Consider the following 20,633-nt stretch of genomic DNA (forward strand, 5'->3'; position numbering starts at 1 on the left):
GACAGAGTTCAAAAATAAAAGCCCTTCCATTGAAGACCGCTATGAGGAGAACATTTTTCCTGTCGGAGTGTCATGTCTGGGAAACATTGTTTCCCAGAGTGAAGTGCAGCTGAACTCCTGGGTGGAGGTAATTGGATTTTTAAACAACCGAGGGAACTAGGGTATCAGGCTGGGTAGGAGGGTGCAGTTAAAGCCACAGTTCCGTTGGGCATTGACTGCTGGAGCAGAGTCCAAGGGACTGAATGGCCCATGATTATTCTAATGTGTAAGTGCACGTGTCCAGTTTATGTGGAAGATGTTTAGAAGGATGTGATGTTAAGGCGAGCTGAAGGATGCTCAAGCGGAGAATAAATACTTGCATGGGAGTAGCTGGGCCAAATGCTCTGTATCTGTGGTGTAAACATGACTTGATACTGTGCATGATACAAAACGCAAATCCCAAACTGTTGTGGTGGGACATGATTTCACACCTGGTGGGTTAACAAACCCGGGGGTGGGGGGTAGAGGGGGATGGGGAATGGTTCATTCCCACCATCTTTCTCAGCTTACCCTGAAGTCACTGTGCCAGGGAGCAAACAAACTGATGTAACAATCCACAATGACATTGTCCCACACAGCAGTCCGACCACAGTCACTATTGCATAGTTATTGCAAGTGTTTGTTCTACCTCCAGCTTATTTTCACCCTATGATTTCTCATTCCTCTTCGTATTCAGCCATGTGATTACATTTTGATTTTAATTTAACCTCTGCCGCTCCCTTCATTCAATCCTGATTTGAAGCCAAGGCAAATAAGGCAGTGTTGTGTGTTTGATCTCTCTCCACATAGCCCCACAATCACTGCAATACCCAGAACCTTTGTTACACAATTGGTTACGATTGTAAAACTGTCTCTCGTTGACTTTCATTTCTTCTCTCCTGACAGCTCTGATTCGGTGGGTGACTTTCTTGTTTCTTGCATTGAAGCTCAGGGCTCAAGTTCCACACTTCAGACCAGGCAAAACTCCCAGTGTACGACCAAGACTGTGTTACTGTGCCACATGGTCACACACACACACACACACACACCGGGGTACGGGGACGGACACACACAGTCTCACTGGCGTACGGGGTCCCCCCCACCAACACACGCGCACGCACACACATACTCTCCGGGGTATGGGGGTCTCACACACACACACACACTCTCACCGGGGTACGGGGTCACACACACACACACTCTCACCGGGGTACGGGGTCTCTCACACACACACACACACACACACAGACACTCTCACCGGGGTACGGGGTCTCTCTCTCTCACACACACACACACTCTCACCGGGGTACGGTGTCACACACACACACACACACACACACACACACACACTCTCACCGGGGTACGCCCCCCCCCCCCCCCCACACACACACACACACACACATTCTCACTGGGGTAAAATTCTATATGATTAGTACATATTGAAAATATTTGTAATGATCAATAAAATTCTTAAATTCATAAAAATTTACCCAATGCCTGGAAAGAAAGGCAAGCGTTAACAGATAAGAATGTGAAGAAAGTTTGCATCACCCACACTCTGCCATCTCCCTGCCTCAGCAGCATCTCTTCATTACATTCCTCAGTGGGAGTTATACTGACTCTGGCCAAGCCTCACCTCCCAGTGTCCTCCTCCTAATTGCCAGAAGTTCAGTTGTTCGTAAACAACAGAAACCATTTTGGATTTCATCTTAAAGTTCAAAATCTGCTAAAGAGAGCTGTTTTTATTTAAATATTCAAAGGAATGAAACAAGGTCCTTTGAGTCTGATTCCAACCTCCTCTGACTGGTACTGTTCCTGCTTACTCTGGAACTATGGCACAGAAGCAGGCCATTCAGTCCATCTGATTCATACTTGTGCATGTGCTGTACATGACTCTCCTCCTGCATTATCGACACATCCTTCCATTCCTTTCTGCATTATCTAGCTTTTACTCAATTGTCTTGGGTGTTGTAGTTATAATGTGACTGGATTGGTAATCCAGCTAACTAACCTAACATTCTGGGAACGTGGGTTATATTTTCATCAGGGTAGGTGGTGAAATTTAAAAATTATAAAGAAAACCGGGGTGGGGGGGGGGGAGTAATTCAGCTCATCAAAGAATGGCCATGGCACTGTTTCAGGAAGGAAATCCGCTGTCCCTAACCTGGTCTGGCATACACGTAACTCCAGATCCACAGCAAACCGGTTGACTCTGAAATGCCCCCTGGGCAATAAAAGCTGGCTTAGCCAGTGGCACTCGCACCCCTCAATCAAAGGAAAGGAAAGTGGCTGCACTGTCCAGCTTGAGCACTCATGCTGCACTGGTGTTGTTGATGGTAACTCTGTGTTATCCAGCCAAGTGGAGTGCATTTCCTGATGTTCCCATTGTCTTGGACACACAGATCCTTGAACTGACATGATAAAATGTGAGGCTGGATGAACACAGCAGGCCAAGCAGCATCTCAGGAGCACAAAAGCTGACGTTTCGGGCCTAGACCCTTCATCAGAGAGGGGGATGGGGGGAGGGAACTGGAATAAATAGGGAGAGAGGGGGAGGCGGACCGAAGATGGAGAGCAAAGAAGATAGGTGGCCTGAGGTTGGTCCGGAGGGAGGAGGGTAACCTCTTCAGGTTAGGCATCTGCAGTTCCCATTATCTCTGATACTATTTTAACCTCACTGCGAAGCCTCTTCCAGGGATGCCTAACCTGAAGAAGTTACCCTCCTCCCTCCGGACCAACCTCAGGCCACCTATCTTCTTTGCTCTCCATCTTCGGTCCGCCTCCCCCTCTCTCCCTATTTATTCCAGTTCCCTCCCCCCATCCCCCTCTCTGATGAAGGGTCTAGGCCCGAAACGTCAGCTTTTGTGCTCCTGAGATGCTGCTTGGCCTGCTGTGTTCATCCAGCCTCACATTTTATCATCTTGGAATCTCCAGCATCTGCAGTTCCCATTATCCTTGAACTGACAGCTCTGTTCCCAGCTTCATGGTACAGACAGATACAATCACTCTGAATTCTTCCCTGGTCTCCCAGACCACTCCCAAAATCCTGCACACCTAGTGCCCTTCTGAACATCTGTCACTCTGGCCGTTAGGAACATAGAAACAAGTGTAGGCCATTCAGCCCCTTGAGCCTGTTCCACCATTCAATGAGATCATGCTGTTGTCTGACTCCATATACCTGCGTTCGGCCCAGATCAAAAATGTATCTGTCTCAGATTTAAAATTAACAATTGAAATTGCAACTGGATATAGTTTCCTCATCCATTCTTCACACTCTTTCAACTCCTCCATTAAATTGTTTCTTAACCAACTCATTCCAAGTTACACAATCCCAGCTTCACAATGTTCCCACATTCACTGCAGACTCTCATCACTGCTTTCACTCTGGGTAAATCTCCACAACCTCCTGTATAGTTTTGGACTGTGGCATGGGTACACCCCCCAGAAAATGGAGTAAAATCCTCTTGTCATTGGTACACTCGGTTTCTTCTTAACTATTTAAGTTCCTCGTTGGCGACAGCCCAAGTGGTTATGTAACCCAGAGCCGTTTCTGCAAGGTTGTTTCTTTTAATTCATGAGGGATGTGGGCATCTCTGAATGGGCGAGCATTTTTATTACCCATCCTTAGATGCCCTTGAGAAGGTGGGGGTGAGCTGCCTTCTTGAACCACTGCAGCCCGTGTGCCATAGGTAGATCAACAATGCCCCTTAGGGAGGGAATTCCAGGATTCTGACCCAGTGCCAGTGAAGGAACAGCAATACATTTCCAAGTCAGGATGGTGAGAGGCTTGGAGGGGAACTTGCAGGGGATGGTGTTCCCTTGTATCTGCTGACTTTGTCTAGATAGAAGTGGTCATGGATTTTTTCCTTTATTCATTCATGGGATGAGGGCATCACTGGCCAGGCAGCATTTATTGCCCATCCCTAATTGCCCACAGGGCAGTTCAGAGTCAACCACATTGCTGTGGGTCCAGAGTCACATGTAGGTCAGACCAGGTTAAGATAGCAGTTTCCTTCCCTGAAGGACATTTGTGAAACAGATGGTTCGTCTGACAATTGACAATGGGTTCTTGGTCATCATTAGACTCTTAATTCCAAATATTTATTGAATTCACATTCCACCATGTGCCGTGGTGGCTTTCAAAGCCGTATCACCGGAACATTACCTGTGTCTCTGGATTAACATTGTGAGCGTATGGAATAGTTTACCAGTGGTAGTCGCGGAAGCGGAGTCATTAGTGACATTTAAGCGACTGCTGGACATGCACATGGACAGCAGTGAATTGAGGGGAATGTAGGTTAGGTTATTTTATTTTTGGATTAGGATTATTCCACGGCACAACATCGTGGGCCGAAGGGCCTGTACTGGGCTATACTTCTCTATGTTCTATGTTCTATAATACCACTAGGCCATTGCCCCATTAAGGGCGAGCAACTTAGGAAGGTGCTGCCTGAGGGTCTTTGGTGAATTTCTGCAGTGCATCTTGTAGACGGTACACACTGCTGCTACTGAGCTTTGGTGGTGGAGGAAGTGGGATGTTTGTGGGTGTGGTGCCAATCAAGCGGCTGCTTTGACCTGGATGGTGCCGAGCTTCCCGAGTGTTGTTGGGGCTGCCCCCATCCAGGCAAGTGGGGAGTATTCCATCACATTCCTGTATTAAGCTGCACTACTAAGTTGCAGTGCTAAGTATTTTGGAGTTTTAGGGTTGCTTTGCTAAGTGCTTCCTGAACTCCAAAAAAGCACCATATAAATGAAGTTGCACTTTATCATTTAGAATTTCTGATCTGCTTTCAACAGCAAGGTGCGTTTTTCTCTCCAAAAGTAATTCTCACGAGTGCAGCAATTGGAATGATGCTGTACCCTGACCTTCTCTGGGGTTTCCACACTGCAATAGGGGGTCTATCATTTCCCCGCACTTCCCTGCCCCTGGGGCAGTGTGACACTGAGACCGAATGGCGATACTATTCAATCTCCAACCTCCCCACTGCGGCAACTTCATCACCACCTGCCTCAGGATATGATCAATTCATAGATACCAGCTGCCCTTTTTATTTCAAATTTCTATTTATTTTCTCAACATCATGTTAGACAAAATAAACACATGCATCTCAGTATCACTGCATCTCTAGGGGCTGTTGGCATGGTGATAGTGCAGTGTGCTGATAAGGAGAGTTTCTCCTTTAATGAGTCAGAGGCCTGTGTTGGTGGCACCCACATTGAAGTGTATACTTGAGCATTTCGATCTTATCTCTTTTCGCTTGTTTAATTCACGACAAGAAATCAAAGCTTGTGTTCGGCGAGGAGAAAGGGGGATGATGGGGGTGACAGGACAGTCTGACAGAGAGAGAAAGATACCACATTGAAACGGGGAATGAGGCACAGAAAATAACATTCAATATTCCATCAGAGAATTAGGCCGTTCAGCACCACAACACACTCTTCATTCCCTGCTTCCTTCAATATCCCACCCAGTCTAATCCCACTCTTCCCCTCACTCCCTGCTCCCTTTAATATCCCACCCAGTCGAATCCCACTCTCCCCCTCACTCCCCGCTCCCTTTAATATCCCACCCAGTCTAACCCCACTCTCCTCCTCTCTCACCCTTCCCCATAATATCCCACCCGGTCTAATCCCACTCTCCCTCTTTCAACCCACTCCCTTTAATATCCCGCCCAGTCTAATCCAACTCTCTCCCCTCCCTTTAATATCACACCCAGTCTAATTCCATTCTCCTCCTCTCTCGCCCTTCCCTATAATATCCCATCCAGTCTAACCCCACCTTCCTCCTCTCTCACCCTTCCCCATAATATCCCACCCAGTCTAACCCCACTCTCCCCCTCACTCCCACACCCTCTAATATCACACCCAGTCTAACCCCACTCTCCTCCTCTCTCACCCTTCCCCATAATATCCCACCCGGTCTAATCCCACTCTCCCTCTTTCCACCCACTCCCTTTAATATCCCGCCCAGTCTAACCCAACTCTCCCCCCTCTCTTTAATATCACACCCAGTCTAATTCCATTCTCCTCCTCTCTCGCCCTTCCCTATAATATCCCATCCAGTCTAATCCCACTCTCCCCCGCCTCGCCCTTCCCTTAAATATTCCACCCAGTCTAATCCCACTCTCCCCCCTCTCGCCCTTCCCTTAAATATCCCACCCAGTCAAAACCCACTCTCCCCCCTCCCTTTAATATCCCACCTAGTCTAATCCCACTTTCCCTCCCCACTCTCCCACTCCCTTTAATATCCCACCCAATCTAATTCCAACCTTCCCTCACTCCCCGCTCCCTTTAATATTCCTTGTTGTCTAATCTTGCAGTCCCCTTACTCCCTGAACCCTTTCTGATGTACCCAATCTTCAAAATTCTGAAAATGATTCATATCAGACTCAGAACATTAACTCTTTTTCTCTCTTCAATGACGATGCTAGATCCTGTAGAGTTTCTCCAGCGTCTTCTGTTTTAATTCCATGCGTTAGATTGATGAATATTTTCCAAAAAGTTTCCAAAACATTCATCTCCATCTTTTTAGAAAAGGTGACGAAAACAGTACATGGTATCTCCGGTGTGCTCTTGAGAATAGTGAAAGGGGCTCAGTAGGCCAAGTGGCCTACTCTAGCTCCTTTATCCTATGGCCTGAACAGTAAATAGTCCAAACAAAGCTAAAATAATCTGGTACAAAAGGATGATTCTCCTCCTAGTTGTTTGCTAGCAGCTGAAATGATCACTTTGCAGGTCAGTCCTGGTGGATTGACACTGGCTAATTGCTGCTCATACCCCGGCCCGGCTCCGTCTCTCTTACCTGGAGGTGGCTGACAATACAGTAGTCACTCGGCTGCTCTAGCCCACAGGTAGATGAGGCAGTTAGGTTGTTAGCTCGTCCAATCAGGAGGTTACCGGTTGCTGGGTAACAGCTTCCCTCTGTACATCCATGAGGTAAGGACGGGAGATCCTGAGCAAAGCTGCTCACTGCTACAGGAGAGAAAAAGGGCAAGTTTCAAAGTTGGTGAGGGAGAAGGCATCAGTGACTAGTGACTAAGATGATGTGATGTTCATGTGAACATCGCAACAGGAGGAAACCATTCAATCTGAGCCTGTTAGAACAGAATCATTGAATCCATACAGTGTAGATACAGGCCACGTGGCCCACTAAAGAGCATTCCATGTAGACCCTGCATACACTGTGGTCAGTTCACCTAACCTGAACATCTTTGGACAGCTTGTTCCACCAGGTGATTGGAACACGGCAAACCTGCCCCTCCACCCCATTTTCCTGACCATGCTCCATGAAATCTTCACCTCACCCTTTCCCTGGAAACTTCCTGAATCTCTCATTCTTCCTAAAATCCGCTGCAGGAGAACCCGAGGGGTTTCTGGCATATTGGGAGATTATTCATCCCACCAGATCCTGGCCGGTTCCTAGAACAGCAACAAAACCAATCTCACCACGAGACATCCATACCCTCACTGTTCCAGTCCCATATGGTCTTCCAAATCAAATATTTATCATCTTTCGCATTAAAGATGCAACAGGCTTTATCTGAACCAGGGTCGACAATTCTTTCCAGAAGAAAATTTCACCTAACTTCTCTCCTGACTCTCTGACAATCTAAATTAGGGACACTCTTTCAAGGAATCACAATCAATCTTTCACTCTGTCAAAACTCTTTCAAAATTATGAAAACTTTTCTTAGCTCTTCTGTCCTCCTGTGGGAAGAATCCCAATATACCATTTCCGCGTCCATAATTAGCTTCTTATCCTAGTCACAGAATCTACACACTGTGTTACATACTGTATGTCTTCGACTGTTAATCCCTCTCCCTCACACTGTCACTCAGTAACTCCCTCCCCCCCCAGCGCCCTGTGTTACTGACTGTATCCCTACTGATGTTAATCCCTCTCCCTCACACTGTCACTCAGTAACCCGTCTCCCCCGCCAGCGCCCTGTGTTACTGACTGTATCCCTACTGATGTTAATCCCTCTCCCTCACACTGTCACTCAGTAACCCCTCTCCCACCCCAGAGCCCTGTGTTACTGACTGTATCCCTACTGATGTTAATCCCTCTCCCTCACACTGTCACTCAGTAACCCCTCTCCCCCCCCACCGCCCTGTGTTACTGACTGTATCCCTACTGATGTTAATCTCTCTCCCTCACACTGTCACTCAGTAACCCCTCTCCCCCGCCAGCGCCCTGTGTTACTGACTGTATCCCTACTGATGTTAATCCCTCTCCCTCACAGTGTCACTCAGTAACCCCTCTCCCCCCCAGAGCCCTGTGTTACTGACTGTATCCCTACTGATGTTAATCCCTCTCCCTCACACTGTCACTCAGTAACCCCTCTCCCCCCCAGCGCCCTGTGTTACTGACTGTATCCCTACTGATGTTAATCCCTCTCCCTCACACTGTCACTCAGTAACCCCTCTCCCCCCCAGCGCCCTGTGTTACTGACTGTATCCCTACTGATGTTAATCCCTCTCCCTCACAGTGTCATTCAGTAACCCCTCTCCCCCCCAGAGCCCTGTGTTACTGACTGTATCCCTACTGATGTTAATCCCTCTCCCTCACACTGTCACGCAGTAACCCCTCTCCCCCCCCAGCGCCCTGTGTTACTGACTGTATCCCTACTGATGTTAATCTCTCTCCCTCACACTGTCACTCAGTAACCCCTCTCCCCGCCAGAGCCCTGTGTTACTGACTGTATCCCTACTGATGTTAATCCCTCTCCCTCACACTGTCACTCAGTAACCCCTCTCCCCCCAGGGCCCTGTGTTACTGACTGTATCCCTACTGATGTTAATCCCTCTCCCTCACACTGTCACTCAGTAACCCCTCTCCCCCCAGGGCCCTGTGTTACTGACTGTATCCCTACTGATGTTAATCCCTCTCCCTCACACTGTCACTCAGTAACCCCTCTCCCCCCCCACCGCCCTGTGTTACTGACTGTATCCCTACTGATGTTAATCCCTCTCCCTCACATTGTCCCTCAGTAACCCCTCTCCCCCCCAGCGCCCTGTGTTACTGACTGTAACCCTACTGATGTTAATCCCTCTTCCTCACACTGTCACTCAGTAACCCCTCTCCCCCCAGGGCCCTGTGTTACTGACTGTATCCCTACTGATGTTAATCCCTCTCCCTCACATTGTCACTCAGTAACCCCTCTCCCCCCCAGAGCCCTGTGTTACTGACTGTATCCCTACTGATGTTAATCCCTCTCCCTCACACTGTCACTCAGTAACCCCTCTCCCCCCAGGGCCCTGTGTTACTGACTGTATCCCTACTGATGTTAATCCCTCTCTCTCACACTGTCACTCAGTAACCCCTCTCCCCCCAGGGCCCTGTGTTACTGACTGTCTCCCTACTGATGTTAATCCCTCTCCCTCACACTGTCAAATCTTACCGAAACTATCAGAATGCCTTTGTAATATTATGCCCCATTCTACTCTGCTGACAATGTGCCACCTATCTTTGTGCGAGTGGCAAATTCCAAGTTTCTTCTTTTGTTGCTCCTTCATGGGATGAAGGGGTTGCAGGCTGGTCTAGTACTTATTGCCCATCCCTAGTTGCCCTGGAGGAGGTGGTTGTGAGTTGCGTTCTTAAATCACTGCAGTCTGAATATCCCAATTTTGAAATCCTGTGAATAGTGGAGGCCTGATGCAGTTCCCTGTAAGGTCCGCGCACGCCCATATCTCCCCTTTCTGTCTCCTTTGGCTCTATCAGTATCTGAACCAGGTCAATAAATCACCTTCAATTCCATGAGGTTCAACTTTAACAAACAGCCTGTTGTCAGGTGTTGTCTGCACGTTGCATTCAGTAATATCTATAGGCATTCCCTGTCCACTAGCTTTGCCACCTCTCCCAAAAGTTACAAAGATTCCTCACCTCCTGGCTCCCCAAAGCACAAGTCAGGAGTGTGATGGAATACTCCCCACTTGCCTGGATGGGGGCAGCCCCAACAACACTCAAGAAGCTCGTCACCATCCAGGAGAAAGCAGCCGCTTGATTGGCACCACATCCACAAACATCCCACTCCCTCCACCACCGAAACTCAGTAGCAGCAGTGTGTACCATCTACAAGATGCACTGCAGAAATTCACCAAAGATCCTCAGGCAGCACCTTCCAAATTAATAACTCCTTCCATCTAGAAGTACAAGGGCAGCAGATACATGGGAACACCACTCCTTCCAAGCCACTTGCCATCCTGGGTGGTGATATCCAGTCGTTGGGGTGAGGATTAGTTTGGATTCATGCATCTCAAATGGGCGCTCGGTACAGCGTACAATCACTAAACAGAAACAGTAAGATCACAGGAGAAGACTCTGTTGCAGAGTTTTTACTGTAACAGCCAGGGGCAGTGACATGATCAGTACAGGGACTGATAGAGTTAAAAACCAAAAGAACTGCGGATGCTGTAAATCAGAAACAAAAATAGAAATTGCTGGAAAAGCTCAGGAGGTCTGGCAGCATCCGTGGAGAGAAATCAGAATTAATGTTTTGGATTGAGTAACCCTTCCTCAGAATGGTCCTCCGAGGATAGGTCATTCGACCTAAAACATTAACTCTGATTTCTCTCGACGGATGCTGCCAGACCTCCTGAGCTTTTCCAGCAATTTCTATTTTTGTTTCTGATTTACAGCATCCGCAGTTCTTTTGGTTTTTAACTATCCTCGGAGGACCATTCTGAGGAAGGATCACTCAATCCAAAACATTAATTCTGATTTCTCTCCACTTATGCTACCAGATCTGCTGAGCCTTTCCAGCAATTTCCGATTTACGGTGATAATATCTGCCACGGCCTCCAGCCTTTTGAGGGGGTGTTGGGTGGAGGGAGGGTGTAGGATGGGGTAAGGAATGGGGATATAGCAGACTATAGTGAAGTAAGGTTGAGAATGGCAAAACGTAATGAGACTAGGCAAATAACAGAGATGGAACAATTTGCTCCTTTTACTGTTGAGGGGTAGTTCAGTGAGGTCATGTCATTGTAGTCCTCCTCTTCAGATTGAATAAAAAGGGTCAGGATCATTGTTCACTCAGGAGCAGTGGTTGAAGGTGATGAAACGTGCAGCATGCCGTGAGCCCAGCAGGAACACTGCACCCAGCCTGGCATTGCTTCAGCAGGTCATCACTGATGACTGGCACCATCCTGACCACAGCATTATGACATGAAACTGACCTAACTCCGATCACTCACTTCAACCCACTGCCCTCCATCTCCGAGATCATGGGAACACTACCTGGAAAGGCAGTGCGGTAAAGCTCAGTGGAGAATTTATTCAGCCTCTGGACACAGTTCAGAATAATGCCTGCTCTCTTCTTCTCAAATCTTCCTGCCTCTTTGTCGAGAACATCGGGGACCTGACAATCCTATTCCTGGTCTTCATTCATTCATTGTACAAACTCTAATCTAACCCTGTGCTGTTCCTGCCCTGGGAGGGTTTGATGAGGACAGTGCAGAGGGAGCTTTACTGTTGTCTAACCCCGTGCTGTCCCTGTCCCAGGAGTGTAGAGTTTGGTAGAGTTTATGAAAATGGTTCCATGGGTTGGTCATTGTGGCTATGAGGATATTTTTGGGAAGATGCAGCTGTTCTCATTGGGGGGGAAGGTCAAGATGAGGTATGATTGAGGTTTCCAAAATGGTAAACGCGCTGTTTAAATTGGATAGGGAGAAACTGTTTCCATTTGTAAACAGATTGAGAACCAGAGGATACAGCTGTAAAGTGGCAAAAGAAGAAAATAAAATGAAAGTTTTTTTAAATCACAGTGAGTGGTTAGGGTCTGGTGTAAAGTGAGTGGAAATGAGATGCTGGAAGGTTGAATTGAAATGTTCAAGAGGGATCTGAATGATCGTTTAAAGAGAAACAAGGAGCAGGGATACAAGGAAACGGATGGAGATAGACACACAGTCAAAATGCTCAGAGAGCCAGAGATAAACATGATGGGCTGAATGGTCTCCTTCTGCAATGTAATAATCCTGTGATTCTGTGACCATCACTCACCTGGATCACTTTTAGAAACCTCATGAAATGAGTTAATGTTTTCTGAGGATGATGAAAGAGAGGGTGTCAGATTCAATGGGAATAAACAGCAGAGACTAAATTCCTGATTGATTTGAAAGTCAAATCATTTGCGAACACCCATCAAATTGATCTGTTTCTTATCTCATCCTGAAAACCTCGATTCCACATCAGAGACTGCTACAGTCACTGACTGACTCTGAATACTGTGTCGAGGCCTCAGGGCTAGGGCATTTCATTTTCCATCTTGTCATGTTGGAATGTGAATGGGACTGTTTTACAGAGAGCAGCAGCACAAGGTGTGGGGTGGGGGTTTGAAATCGAGAAGATTTCACTGAGATACACTGCCCCGTGTTTGGAATATTTTCATCATCCAGGTGCAGCAAAAATGACAACTACAAATGTGAGGCAAAGGTACATTGACAGGGAGCCAAACTGGTGAGTGAACTGAGTTTAGGAGTAAAAAAGCCAGGCTTCCAAATACCACACAAAAATTCTCACCAAAAACCACCCCATGGTTACAGTCACATTTCCTGGCACCAATGTAATCAGTGGCAGTCACCCAGGGTTGGCTACATAGCCACTTGGAATCTGATTGATGGATAGCATCTCCAACAGCATGAACTGAAATCACACAACATTGCATTTTTACAGCTCCTTTTGTGACCTGAGAACTTCCCAGACATTGAAGCAGTCCCTGCCGTTACTAAAATGGGGCAATCATCTAGGGACAGCACAGGGTTAGATTAGAGTTTGTACAATGAATGAATGAAGACCAGGAATAGGATTGTCAGGTCCCCGAAGTTCTCGACAAAGAGGCAGGAAGACTTGAGAAGGAGAGAGCAGGCATTATTCTGAACTGTGTCCAGAGGCTGAATAAATTCTCCACTGAGCTTTACTGCACTGCCTTTCCAGGTAGTGTTCCCACAATCTCGGAGATGGAGGGCGGAGGGTTGAAGTGAGTGATCGGAGTCAGGTCAGTTTCATGCCATAATGCTGTGGTCAGGATGGTGCCAGTCATCAGTGATGACCTGCTGAAGCAATGCCAGCACAATCCCACAAACAGTAACAGGAAGGGGAAATTACCTCATGAAACCATCACTAGACCATAAAGTCAACAACCCAGATGAAATTCTGGGCAGTGGGATGGAATAATGCGATAGCAGATGGTGGAATTTCAATTTGATTTGAAAATCTGGAATTAAGAGTCGAAAATCTCTGCATCACAAATGTGCTTCAGGGGACATAACAGCTCACTGTTACCTAGTCTGGTTGAGATGTGACTCCAGGCTAAGAGTAAGCTTCTAACAGCGTGGTGCTCCCTCGGCACTGACCCTCCGACAGCGCGGCGCTCCCTCGGCACTGACCCTCCGACAGCACGGCGCTCCCTCGGCACTGACCCTCCGACAGCACGGCGCTCCCTCGGCACTGACCCTCCGACAGCACGGCGCTCCCTCGGCACTGACCCTCCGACAGCACGGCGCTCCCTCGGCACTGACCCTCTGACAGCATGGCGCTCCCTCGGCACTGTTATAAAGGGGACGTTGAGGTCTTCTAATAATTAAACCATAACACAAACCCCAATCTACTCTGATGGGATTAGAAGCTCCCTTTCTAACGATTCTCCCTGAAACACGCAGTGAAGCTCCAGGACTGAGGAAGGATCACCAGCTCCAGGACTGAGGAAGGGCCACCAGCCCCAAAAACGTTAACTCTGATCTTTTCTTCACAGATGCTGCCAGAGCTGGTCAGCTTTTCCAGCAACTTGTTTTTGACCCAGAGAAGCTTGCTCTTCCCCTTGTAATCTATTAAAAGAGCAGTTAAAAGAACAAAAATCCCTAATCCACTCTACGAATAATAAGTAACAATTTATTTATTTAATCTTAACAATGAACAAATTACCAGAATTACTAATAAAGTGAGCAATTCTTTCCTAAGTACTAATTATTTCCGAACTGAACTAAATTCTATTGGAATGCTATTCAAATAGACTGAAGGCCCACTTATATAAACTCAATTAATAAGACAATAATAAATTCAAACTTAATCTCTCCAAGTTCAGACAGAGTATGTTTTATGGAAAGTTCCATCTTCTCCATTGATCATCTGTCAGGACCATCTCTTTCTGCTATTCTCTCTGTAATTTCTTCTCTGAGGACTTTGAACTAAAAATGCTGTGGTACCTTTGATGGGGCTTTTTAGTGAACTTAATGATTTATGTGAAAGCCAGGTTTATGTCTCAGATATATTAGGAAGCAGCGCCGTGCTCCCTCAGCGCCGAGCCTCCGACAGCGCCGCGCCCCCGACAGCGCCGAGCCTCCGACAGCGCCGCGCTCCCTCAAGTATCTGCTATAGTACCTGGCCATGTTGTGTGTGTCAGTCCATTGGATTAGAGCTTCACAGATTTCTACCAGAGGAGAGGTGAGAGTGACAGCCCTTGATATCAAGGCTGCATGCAACAGAGCGTGGCATCAAGGAGCCCTGGCAAAGCTGGAATTAATGGGCATCAGGGGACAAAAACTCCAGCAGTTGGAATAAATACCTGACACATGGGAAGGTAGTGGTGGCTGTTGGAGGTCAGTTATCTCAGCTCCAGGCCTTCTCTGCAGGAGTTCCTCAGGGTAGTATCCTAGACCCAACCATCTTCAACTGCTTCATCAATGACCTTCCCTCCATCATAAGGTCCGAGGTGGGGATATTCGCTGATGATTGCAGTGTTCAGCACCGTTCAGGGCTCCTCAGATACTGAAGCAATCCGTGTTCAAATGCAACAAGATCTGGACAATATCCAGGCTTGGGCTGACAAGTGGCAAGTAACATTCACGCCACACAAATGCCAGGCAATGACCATCACCAATAAGAGACAATCTAACCCCTGCCCCTTGACATTCAATGGTGTTACCATCACAGAATCTCTCACTATCAACACCGTGGGGGTTATCACTGACCAGAAACTCATCTGGACTCACCACATGAACACAGAGGCTACAAGAGCAGGTCGGAAACTGGGAATACTGCAGGCAGTAACTCCCCTCCTGACTCCCCAAAATCTGTCCCACCATCTACAAGGCACAAGTCAGGAGTGTGATGGAATACTCCCCACTTGCCTGGATGGGGGCAGCCCCAACAACACTCAAGAAGCTCAACATCATCCAGGACAAAGCAGCCACTTGATTGGCATCACATCCACAAATGTCCCCTCCCCCTGCCACCGACACTCAGTAGCAGCAGTGTGTACCATCTACAAGATACCCTGCAGAAATTCACCAAAGACCCTCAGGCAGCACCTTTCAAACCCACGGTCACTTCCATCTAGAAGGACAAGGGCAGCAGATACATGGGAACACCAGCCCCTGCAAGTTCCCCTCCGAGCCACTCACCCTCCTGACTTGGAAATATATCACTGTTCCTTCACTGTCCCTGGGTCAGAATCCTGGAATTCCCTCCCTAAGGGCATTGTGGGTCAACCCACAGCACATGGGCTGCAGCGGGTCAAGAAGGCAGCTCACCCCCACCTTCTCAAGGGGCAACTAGGGACCAGCAGTAAATGCTGGCTCAGGCAAAGACACTCATATCCCACACAATGAATAAGAAAAACAATCTTGTGATGCGGTTTGTGGGATTCCTGTCTCATTGTTTTGCTGCATTCAATCTGCAGCAGTCAGTGGCAGAAATGTGCAGTGTCCATGAGACTGCCGCGCACCCCAACGGGCGCCCGGGGGCCGCCCCGCACCCCAACGGGAGCCCGGGGGCCGCGATATACCCCAGAGGGAGCTCGAGGACTGCGGTATACCCCAACGGGCGCCCGGGGACTGCGATATACCCCAGAGGGAGCTCAAGGACTGCGGTATACCCCAGAGGGAGCTCAAGGACTGCGGAATACCCCAGAGGGAGCTCAAGGAAGCAGCTCCAATATGAAAGCATTTGGAACATAAAGTTCAACTGAGTAACATGCAAACTATTTGAAATATTCCCATTAGCGATCCCTGACTGCACACACCTTTAGACGTTAGATTCTCACATCTCCACTTTGATTTGTGGAATCTGTAATGATTAACCTCTGAAAGGAGCGGCAGATGAGTATAGCAAAAATGTGCCAATTGAATGGAAAATTTCTTTTCTTCTTATTTATTCATAGGTGTCACTGGCACATCCCACATTTACTGTGCATCCCAAATTGTCTTTGATCCGAGTGGCTCACTGAGCCCTTTCGGAGGGCAGTTTAGTTTGAACCACATTGCTGCAGGTCTGGAGTCACATGTAGGTCAGACCCGGGTAAGAATTGCAGATTTCCTTCCCTGAAGGACATGAGTGAATCTGATGGGCTTCTTACAACAACCAGCATTAGCTCTCCTGGCCCCAGCACCATTGAGACGCAGTTTCATCAGCTGAAGAAAACTTAAGAGATTTTTCTTTCTCTAGCACCTTTTTCAACCACATGATATCACAAAGCATTCTACAGCCAATTAAATAACTTAAGAAATCCAGTTCTTGCATTAATACAGAAAATGCAGCAGCCAATTTATGCACACCAATGCAACAAATGACCAGGTGTTCAGTTTTCAGTTATATTATTTAGAGTTATAGAGGCAAACAGCATAGATACATACCCTTTGGTCCAACTCATGCTGACTAAGTTTTGCAAACTAAACCAGTCCTGCCTGCCTGCCCCTGGGCCGTATCCCTCTGTCAACCTTTCCTATTCATCTACCTACTCATATGTCTCTTAAGTGTTGTAACCATTCCTGCGTCCACCAGTCCCTTGGTGTGAAAAAGTTTCCCCTGCAGTCCCTTTATTTGTAAGTCTTTCTCCTCTCACCTTAAAAATATGCTCTCTAGTTTTGAACACCCCCACCCTAGGGAAAAGATCTTTGTTATTCACTTTATCCATTCCCCTCATGATTCTATAAACTTCTATGAAGGTCACCCCCTCAACCTCCCACACTTCAGTGAGAAAAGCCCCAGCCTATCCAACCTCTCCTTTTAACTCAAGCCCTCCCAGTCCCGGCAACAGCCTGGCACATTTTTTCTGAGCCCTCTCCAATTTACTAATATTCTTCCTATAGAGTGCAACCAGAACTGCACATAATATTCCAAAAGTGGCCTCACCAACCTTCTGTACAACCTCAACATGACATCCCAACTCCTGTCAGCAATGGTTTGACCAGCAAAGGCAAGTGTGCTAGACGCCTTGTTCCTGTGACACAAATTTCAAAGTGCTACATAGCTGATAGATATTGGCCAGGACCCCTGGGAGCACTCTCCTTCTAATTTGCACCATAACAGTCAAGGTGTCCATCTGGTACACCCTGGGAGGGCAGTCGCTGGCCTTAGTTTAATGTCTAATGGTACCTGCAACAGGGCTGCACTCCCTCAGTACCACACACTATCAACTTTGTTTATGCCTTGGAAGTGAGGCTTGAGTTCTCAGCGCTCTGACAGAGCCAAAAAAGGAATCGAAGAGTGACAGGAGGTGAATAGCTGGCATTGAGTCCTCCTAGTCCCGCCCTGAGTGACTCCCGGCTACAGTCAGTGTTACCTTCTCATCACCACAGTCAATGATTAATTGACAAACCGGACGTCATAGATCAGGACAAAGTACATATTTCAAACATTTCTTCATTGAGAAGGGAATTATCCACACACACACAGCCTAAAATCCAACCTATCCTTTGCAACTCATTACTCACAAACAGTTGTACACTACCTCACTGACAGAATGAGAAACTCCACATTCATTTTCCCACCTTCATTCATACATGGCCCACAGGAAGCTGCTGAACTTACACCAGTGTCCTACTTCCACAAGTCATTCAGTCAGTAACACTGTGAGCTACCTAGCTGTCCAACCATGAGGTTCATCATTGTTGAGCCAGGCTCCTAGTACCATTGGCTGTCCACGTATAAATGTTTCTTGGCTTCCTAGTGTGGCGATGTAATTCTTCACAGAGTGAGCTGGAGCTGATTCCTACCCAAGGTTCATGGTAGCCACATTGTATTATTGTGAGAATATTAATCCAGAGATCCAGGTAAATGTTTCCTCCCTCAGTCCAAAGATGTGCAGGCTAGGTGGATCGGCCATGCTAAATTGCCCATGGAGTTCAGGGGTGTGTGGGTTATAGGGGGATGGGTCTGGGTGGGATGCTTCAAGGGGCGATGTGGATATGTTGGGCCGAAGGGCCTGTTTCCACACTGTAGGGAATCTAATCTAATCTAATATTCAGGGGACCTGGGTTTGAACCCTGCCAGAAATATCAATTCAATAATTCAGATGCTTCTTAAACATTGACAGATTGGTGGGGACAGCGACTCTCACAACATTTAAGAAGCATCTGGACAAGCCCTTACAATGGCCCTGTAGGTATGGACGAAGTGCAGGCAAATGGGATCGGTGTAGTTTGGTGTTTGTCGGTCAGCATAGACATGATGGGCTGAAGGACCTGTTTCTATGCTCTATGAGACAAAAAATAAACTGGGTTAAGAGTCTAATGGTGACAATGAAACTACTGTCGATTATCAGGGAAGTGCCCATCTGGTTCACTAAGCCCTTCAGGCAGGGAAACCCTTTCCTAGTCGGGTCTACACATGACTCCAGGCACAGAAGGATCCAGGCCTAAAACGTCAGCTTTCCTGCTCGGCCTGCTGTGTTCATCCAGCTCCACACCTTGTTACCACAGCAACGTGGTAACTATCACCTAGGCAATTAGAGATGGGCAAAAAATGCCGGCCTAGACAGAAATGCCTGCATCCTGTGAATGATATTTTTAAAAATCCTTCAGGCCCCAAGGCCAGGTGAAATATCCAAGATGGGAATGTCGTTGGAACATGGTAACTGTCTGTGCAAACTCCGCACTTTCTCCCTGTGTCTGGGTTTCCTCCCACAATCCAAAGATGTACAGGTTAGCGTGGATTGGCCATGCTAAATTGCCCAGAGTGTCCAGGGAAGTGCAAGCTAGGTGGGTTAGCCATGGGAATTGCAGGGTTACAGGGAGGGGGGTATGGGGTGGGATGCCTTTTGGAGAGTCAGTGCAGACTTGATGGGCTGAATGGTCTCTTCCCACACTGCAGGGATTCTACTTCTGTTTGAAATCTTGCTACAACTGTATAGGAGACTGGTGAGGCTCACAGTTTTGATCTTCTTACTTAATGAGTGATAAACGCATATTGGAAACAGTTCAGAGAAGGTTCACCATGTTTAGAGAAATGCATTTGTTAGGACGGTAAACACTGATGAGTTGCCTTAGTCAGGTGACCTCTGATGCTTTTGCTTTGGAAGCACTGGCCATTAAGAAACACAAAGTTGTGTCAAAAACATGGTGTCAGAAGCGTCCACTGTGTGGATTTTCAGAGCTGGCAGGGAGCTTGCTACTCTAAGAAACTGGAGGGAAGAATTAGTCACAATTTCAATCGACTGGTTGAATCAGAATGGTTGTGATTTTTCAAGTCCCCACTGCTATATAAATAGAAGATAATATAAAACAAGAATGGAATTTCCCCCGTTCTCAGTTGTACATCAACAAGGTAGCTACAGAGTTAAACAAGAAACTTCAACAAATAAGAGGCGTAACTTTGCTATTTTTGCTAAAGAGTAAGAGCCACAAGTTGTATTGGATCCTATATCTCACTGAGGAACAGAAAAAACAGACAGGAAACATGACATATTTTGAACTTTCTTACGTTACTTTTGACCAGTATGCATTCAACATTAGGGCTCAAGGGGGCAGAGATTATTGATCAGTCTGTAAAGTCACTGAAATATCGAGCTGAATCCTGTGGACAACTGAGAAATGATTTCATGATAAATGGGATTTTGAGACATAAGAAATCCTGCTGTGAGAGGAGACCAAAGATCTGTACTTAAGCTCTGAGGTAGTCAATCATCTAGAGAATATTAACGGTAAAGATTTGCAGCGTTTCACTGGCCACTAAATCACTGATTGCTGAACAGATCCTAAATAATTACAAACGCGCAAATACACATCTGGGATTTCTTCCTGGTGAACATTACATCGACAGAGAAGAAAGCATGAGACTAACTCAGCATGTACCAAAAAGTGTTCCAGCTGCCCTTACACCCAGCCTGAAAGACAGACAATCAAGGAACTGGAAAATACAGGGGTGATCAAGAAAGTAACAATCTTACAGAAAAGATGAGCAGCGTGAGAGTAGTATGATAATCTGGAAAGGATCTGAAGAAACCTCTGAAGGCATTGAAGGGCAACCATTGTAGAAATTTTGCCACAACTTGCTAAGACTTGACTGTCTTCTTTAGGAAAGATGCTGACTGGCAAGTGGACCTGGATGAAATCAACAATTTTATAACCCTCGAGATAACAAGGTGTAGAGCTGGATGAACACAGCAGGCCAAGCAGCATCAGAGGAGCAGGAAAGCTGACGTTCCAGGCCTAGACCCTTCTTCAGAATTGGGGGACAGGAAAGGAATTCTGAAATAAATAGGGAGAGAGGGGGAGGCGGGTCGAAGATGGATAGAGAAGATAGGTGGAGAGGAGACAGAAAGGTCAAAGGGGGGGGATTGAGCCAGTAAAGGTGAGAGTAGGTGGGGAGTTAGGGAGGGGATAGGTCAGTCCAGGGAGGATGG

General features: G+C 47.1%; 1 protein-coding gene across 4 annotated transcripts in view; it reads right to left on the minus strand.

Annotated features, from left to right (window-relative positions):
• Nucleotides 1-20,633, minus strand: part of lamb2l (laminin, beta 2-like) — a 182,084-nt gene that overhangs the window by 141,184 nt on the left and 20,267 nt on the right. For all 4 annotated transcript variants that reach the window (XM_059649686.1, XM_059649685.1, XM_059649687.1 and 1 more), the window contains one exon: nucleotides 6,821-6,990. In XM_059649686.1, coding sequence (XP_059505669.1) covers nucleotides 6,821-6,990 — 170 coding nt within the window. The remainder of the gene's footprint in view (nucleotides 1-6,820; nucleotides 6,991-20,633) is intronic.

Source organism: Stegostoma tigrinum, chromosome 11 (assembly GCF_030684315.1).
Source record: "Stegostoma tigrinum isolate sSteTig4 chromosome 11, sSteTig4.hap1, whole genome shotgun sequence".
NCBI classification, from domain to species: Eukaryota; Metazoa; Chordata; class Chondrichthyes; order Orectolobiformes; family Stegostomatidae; genus Stegostoma; species Stegostoma tigrinum.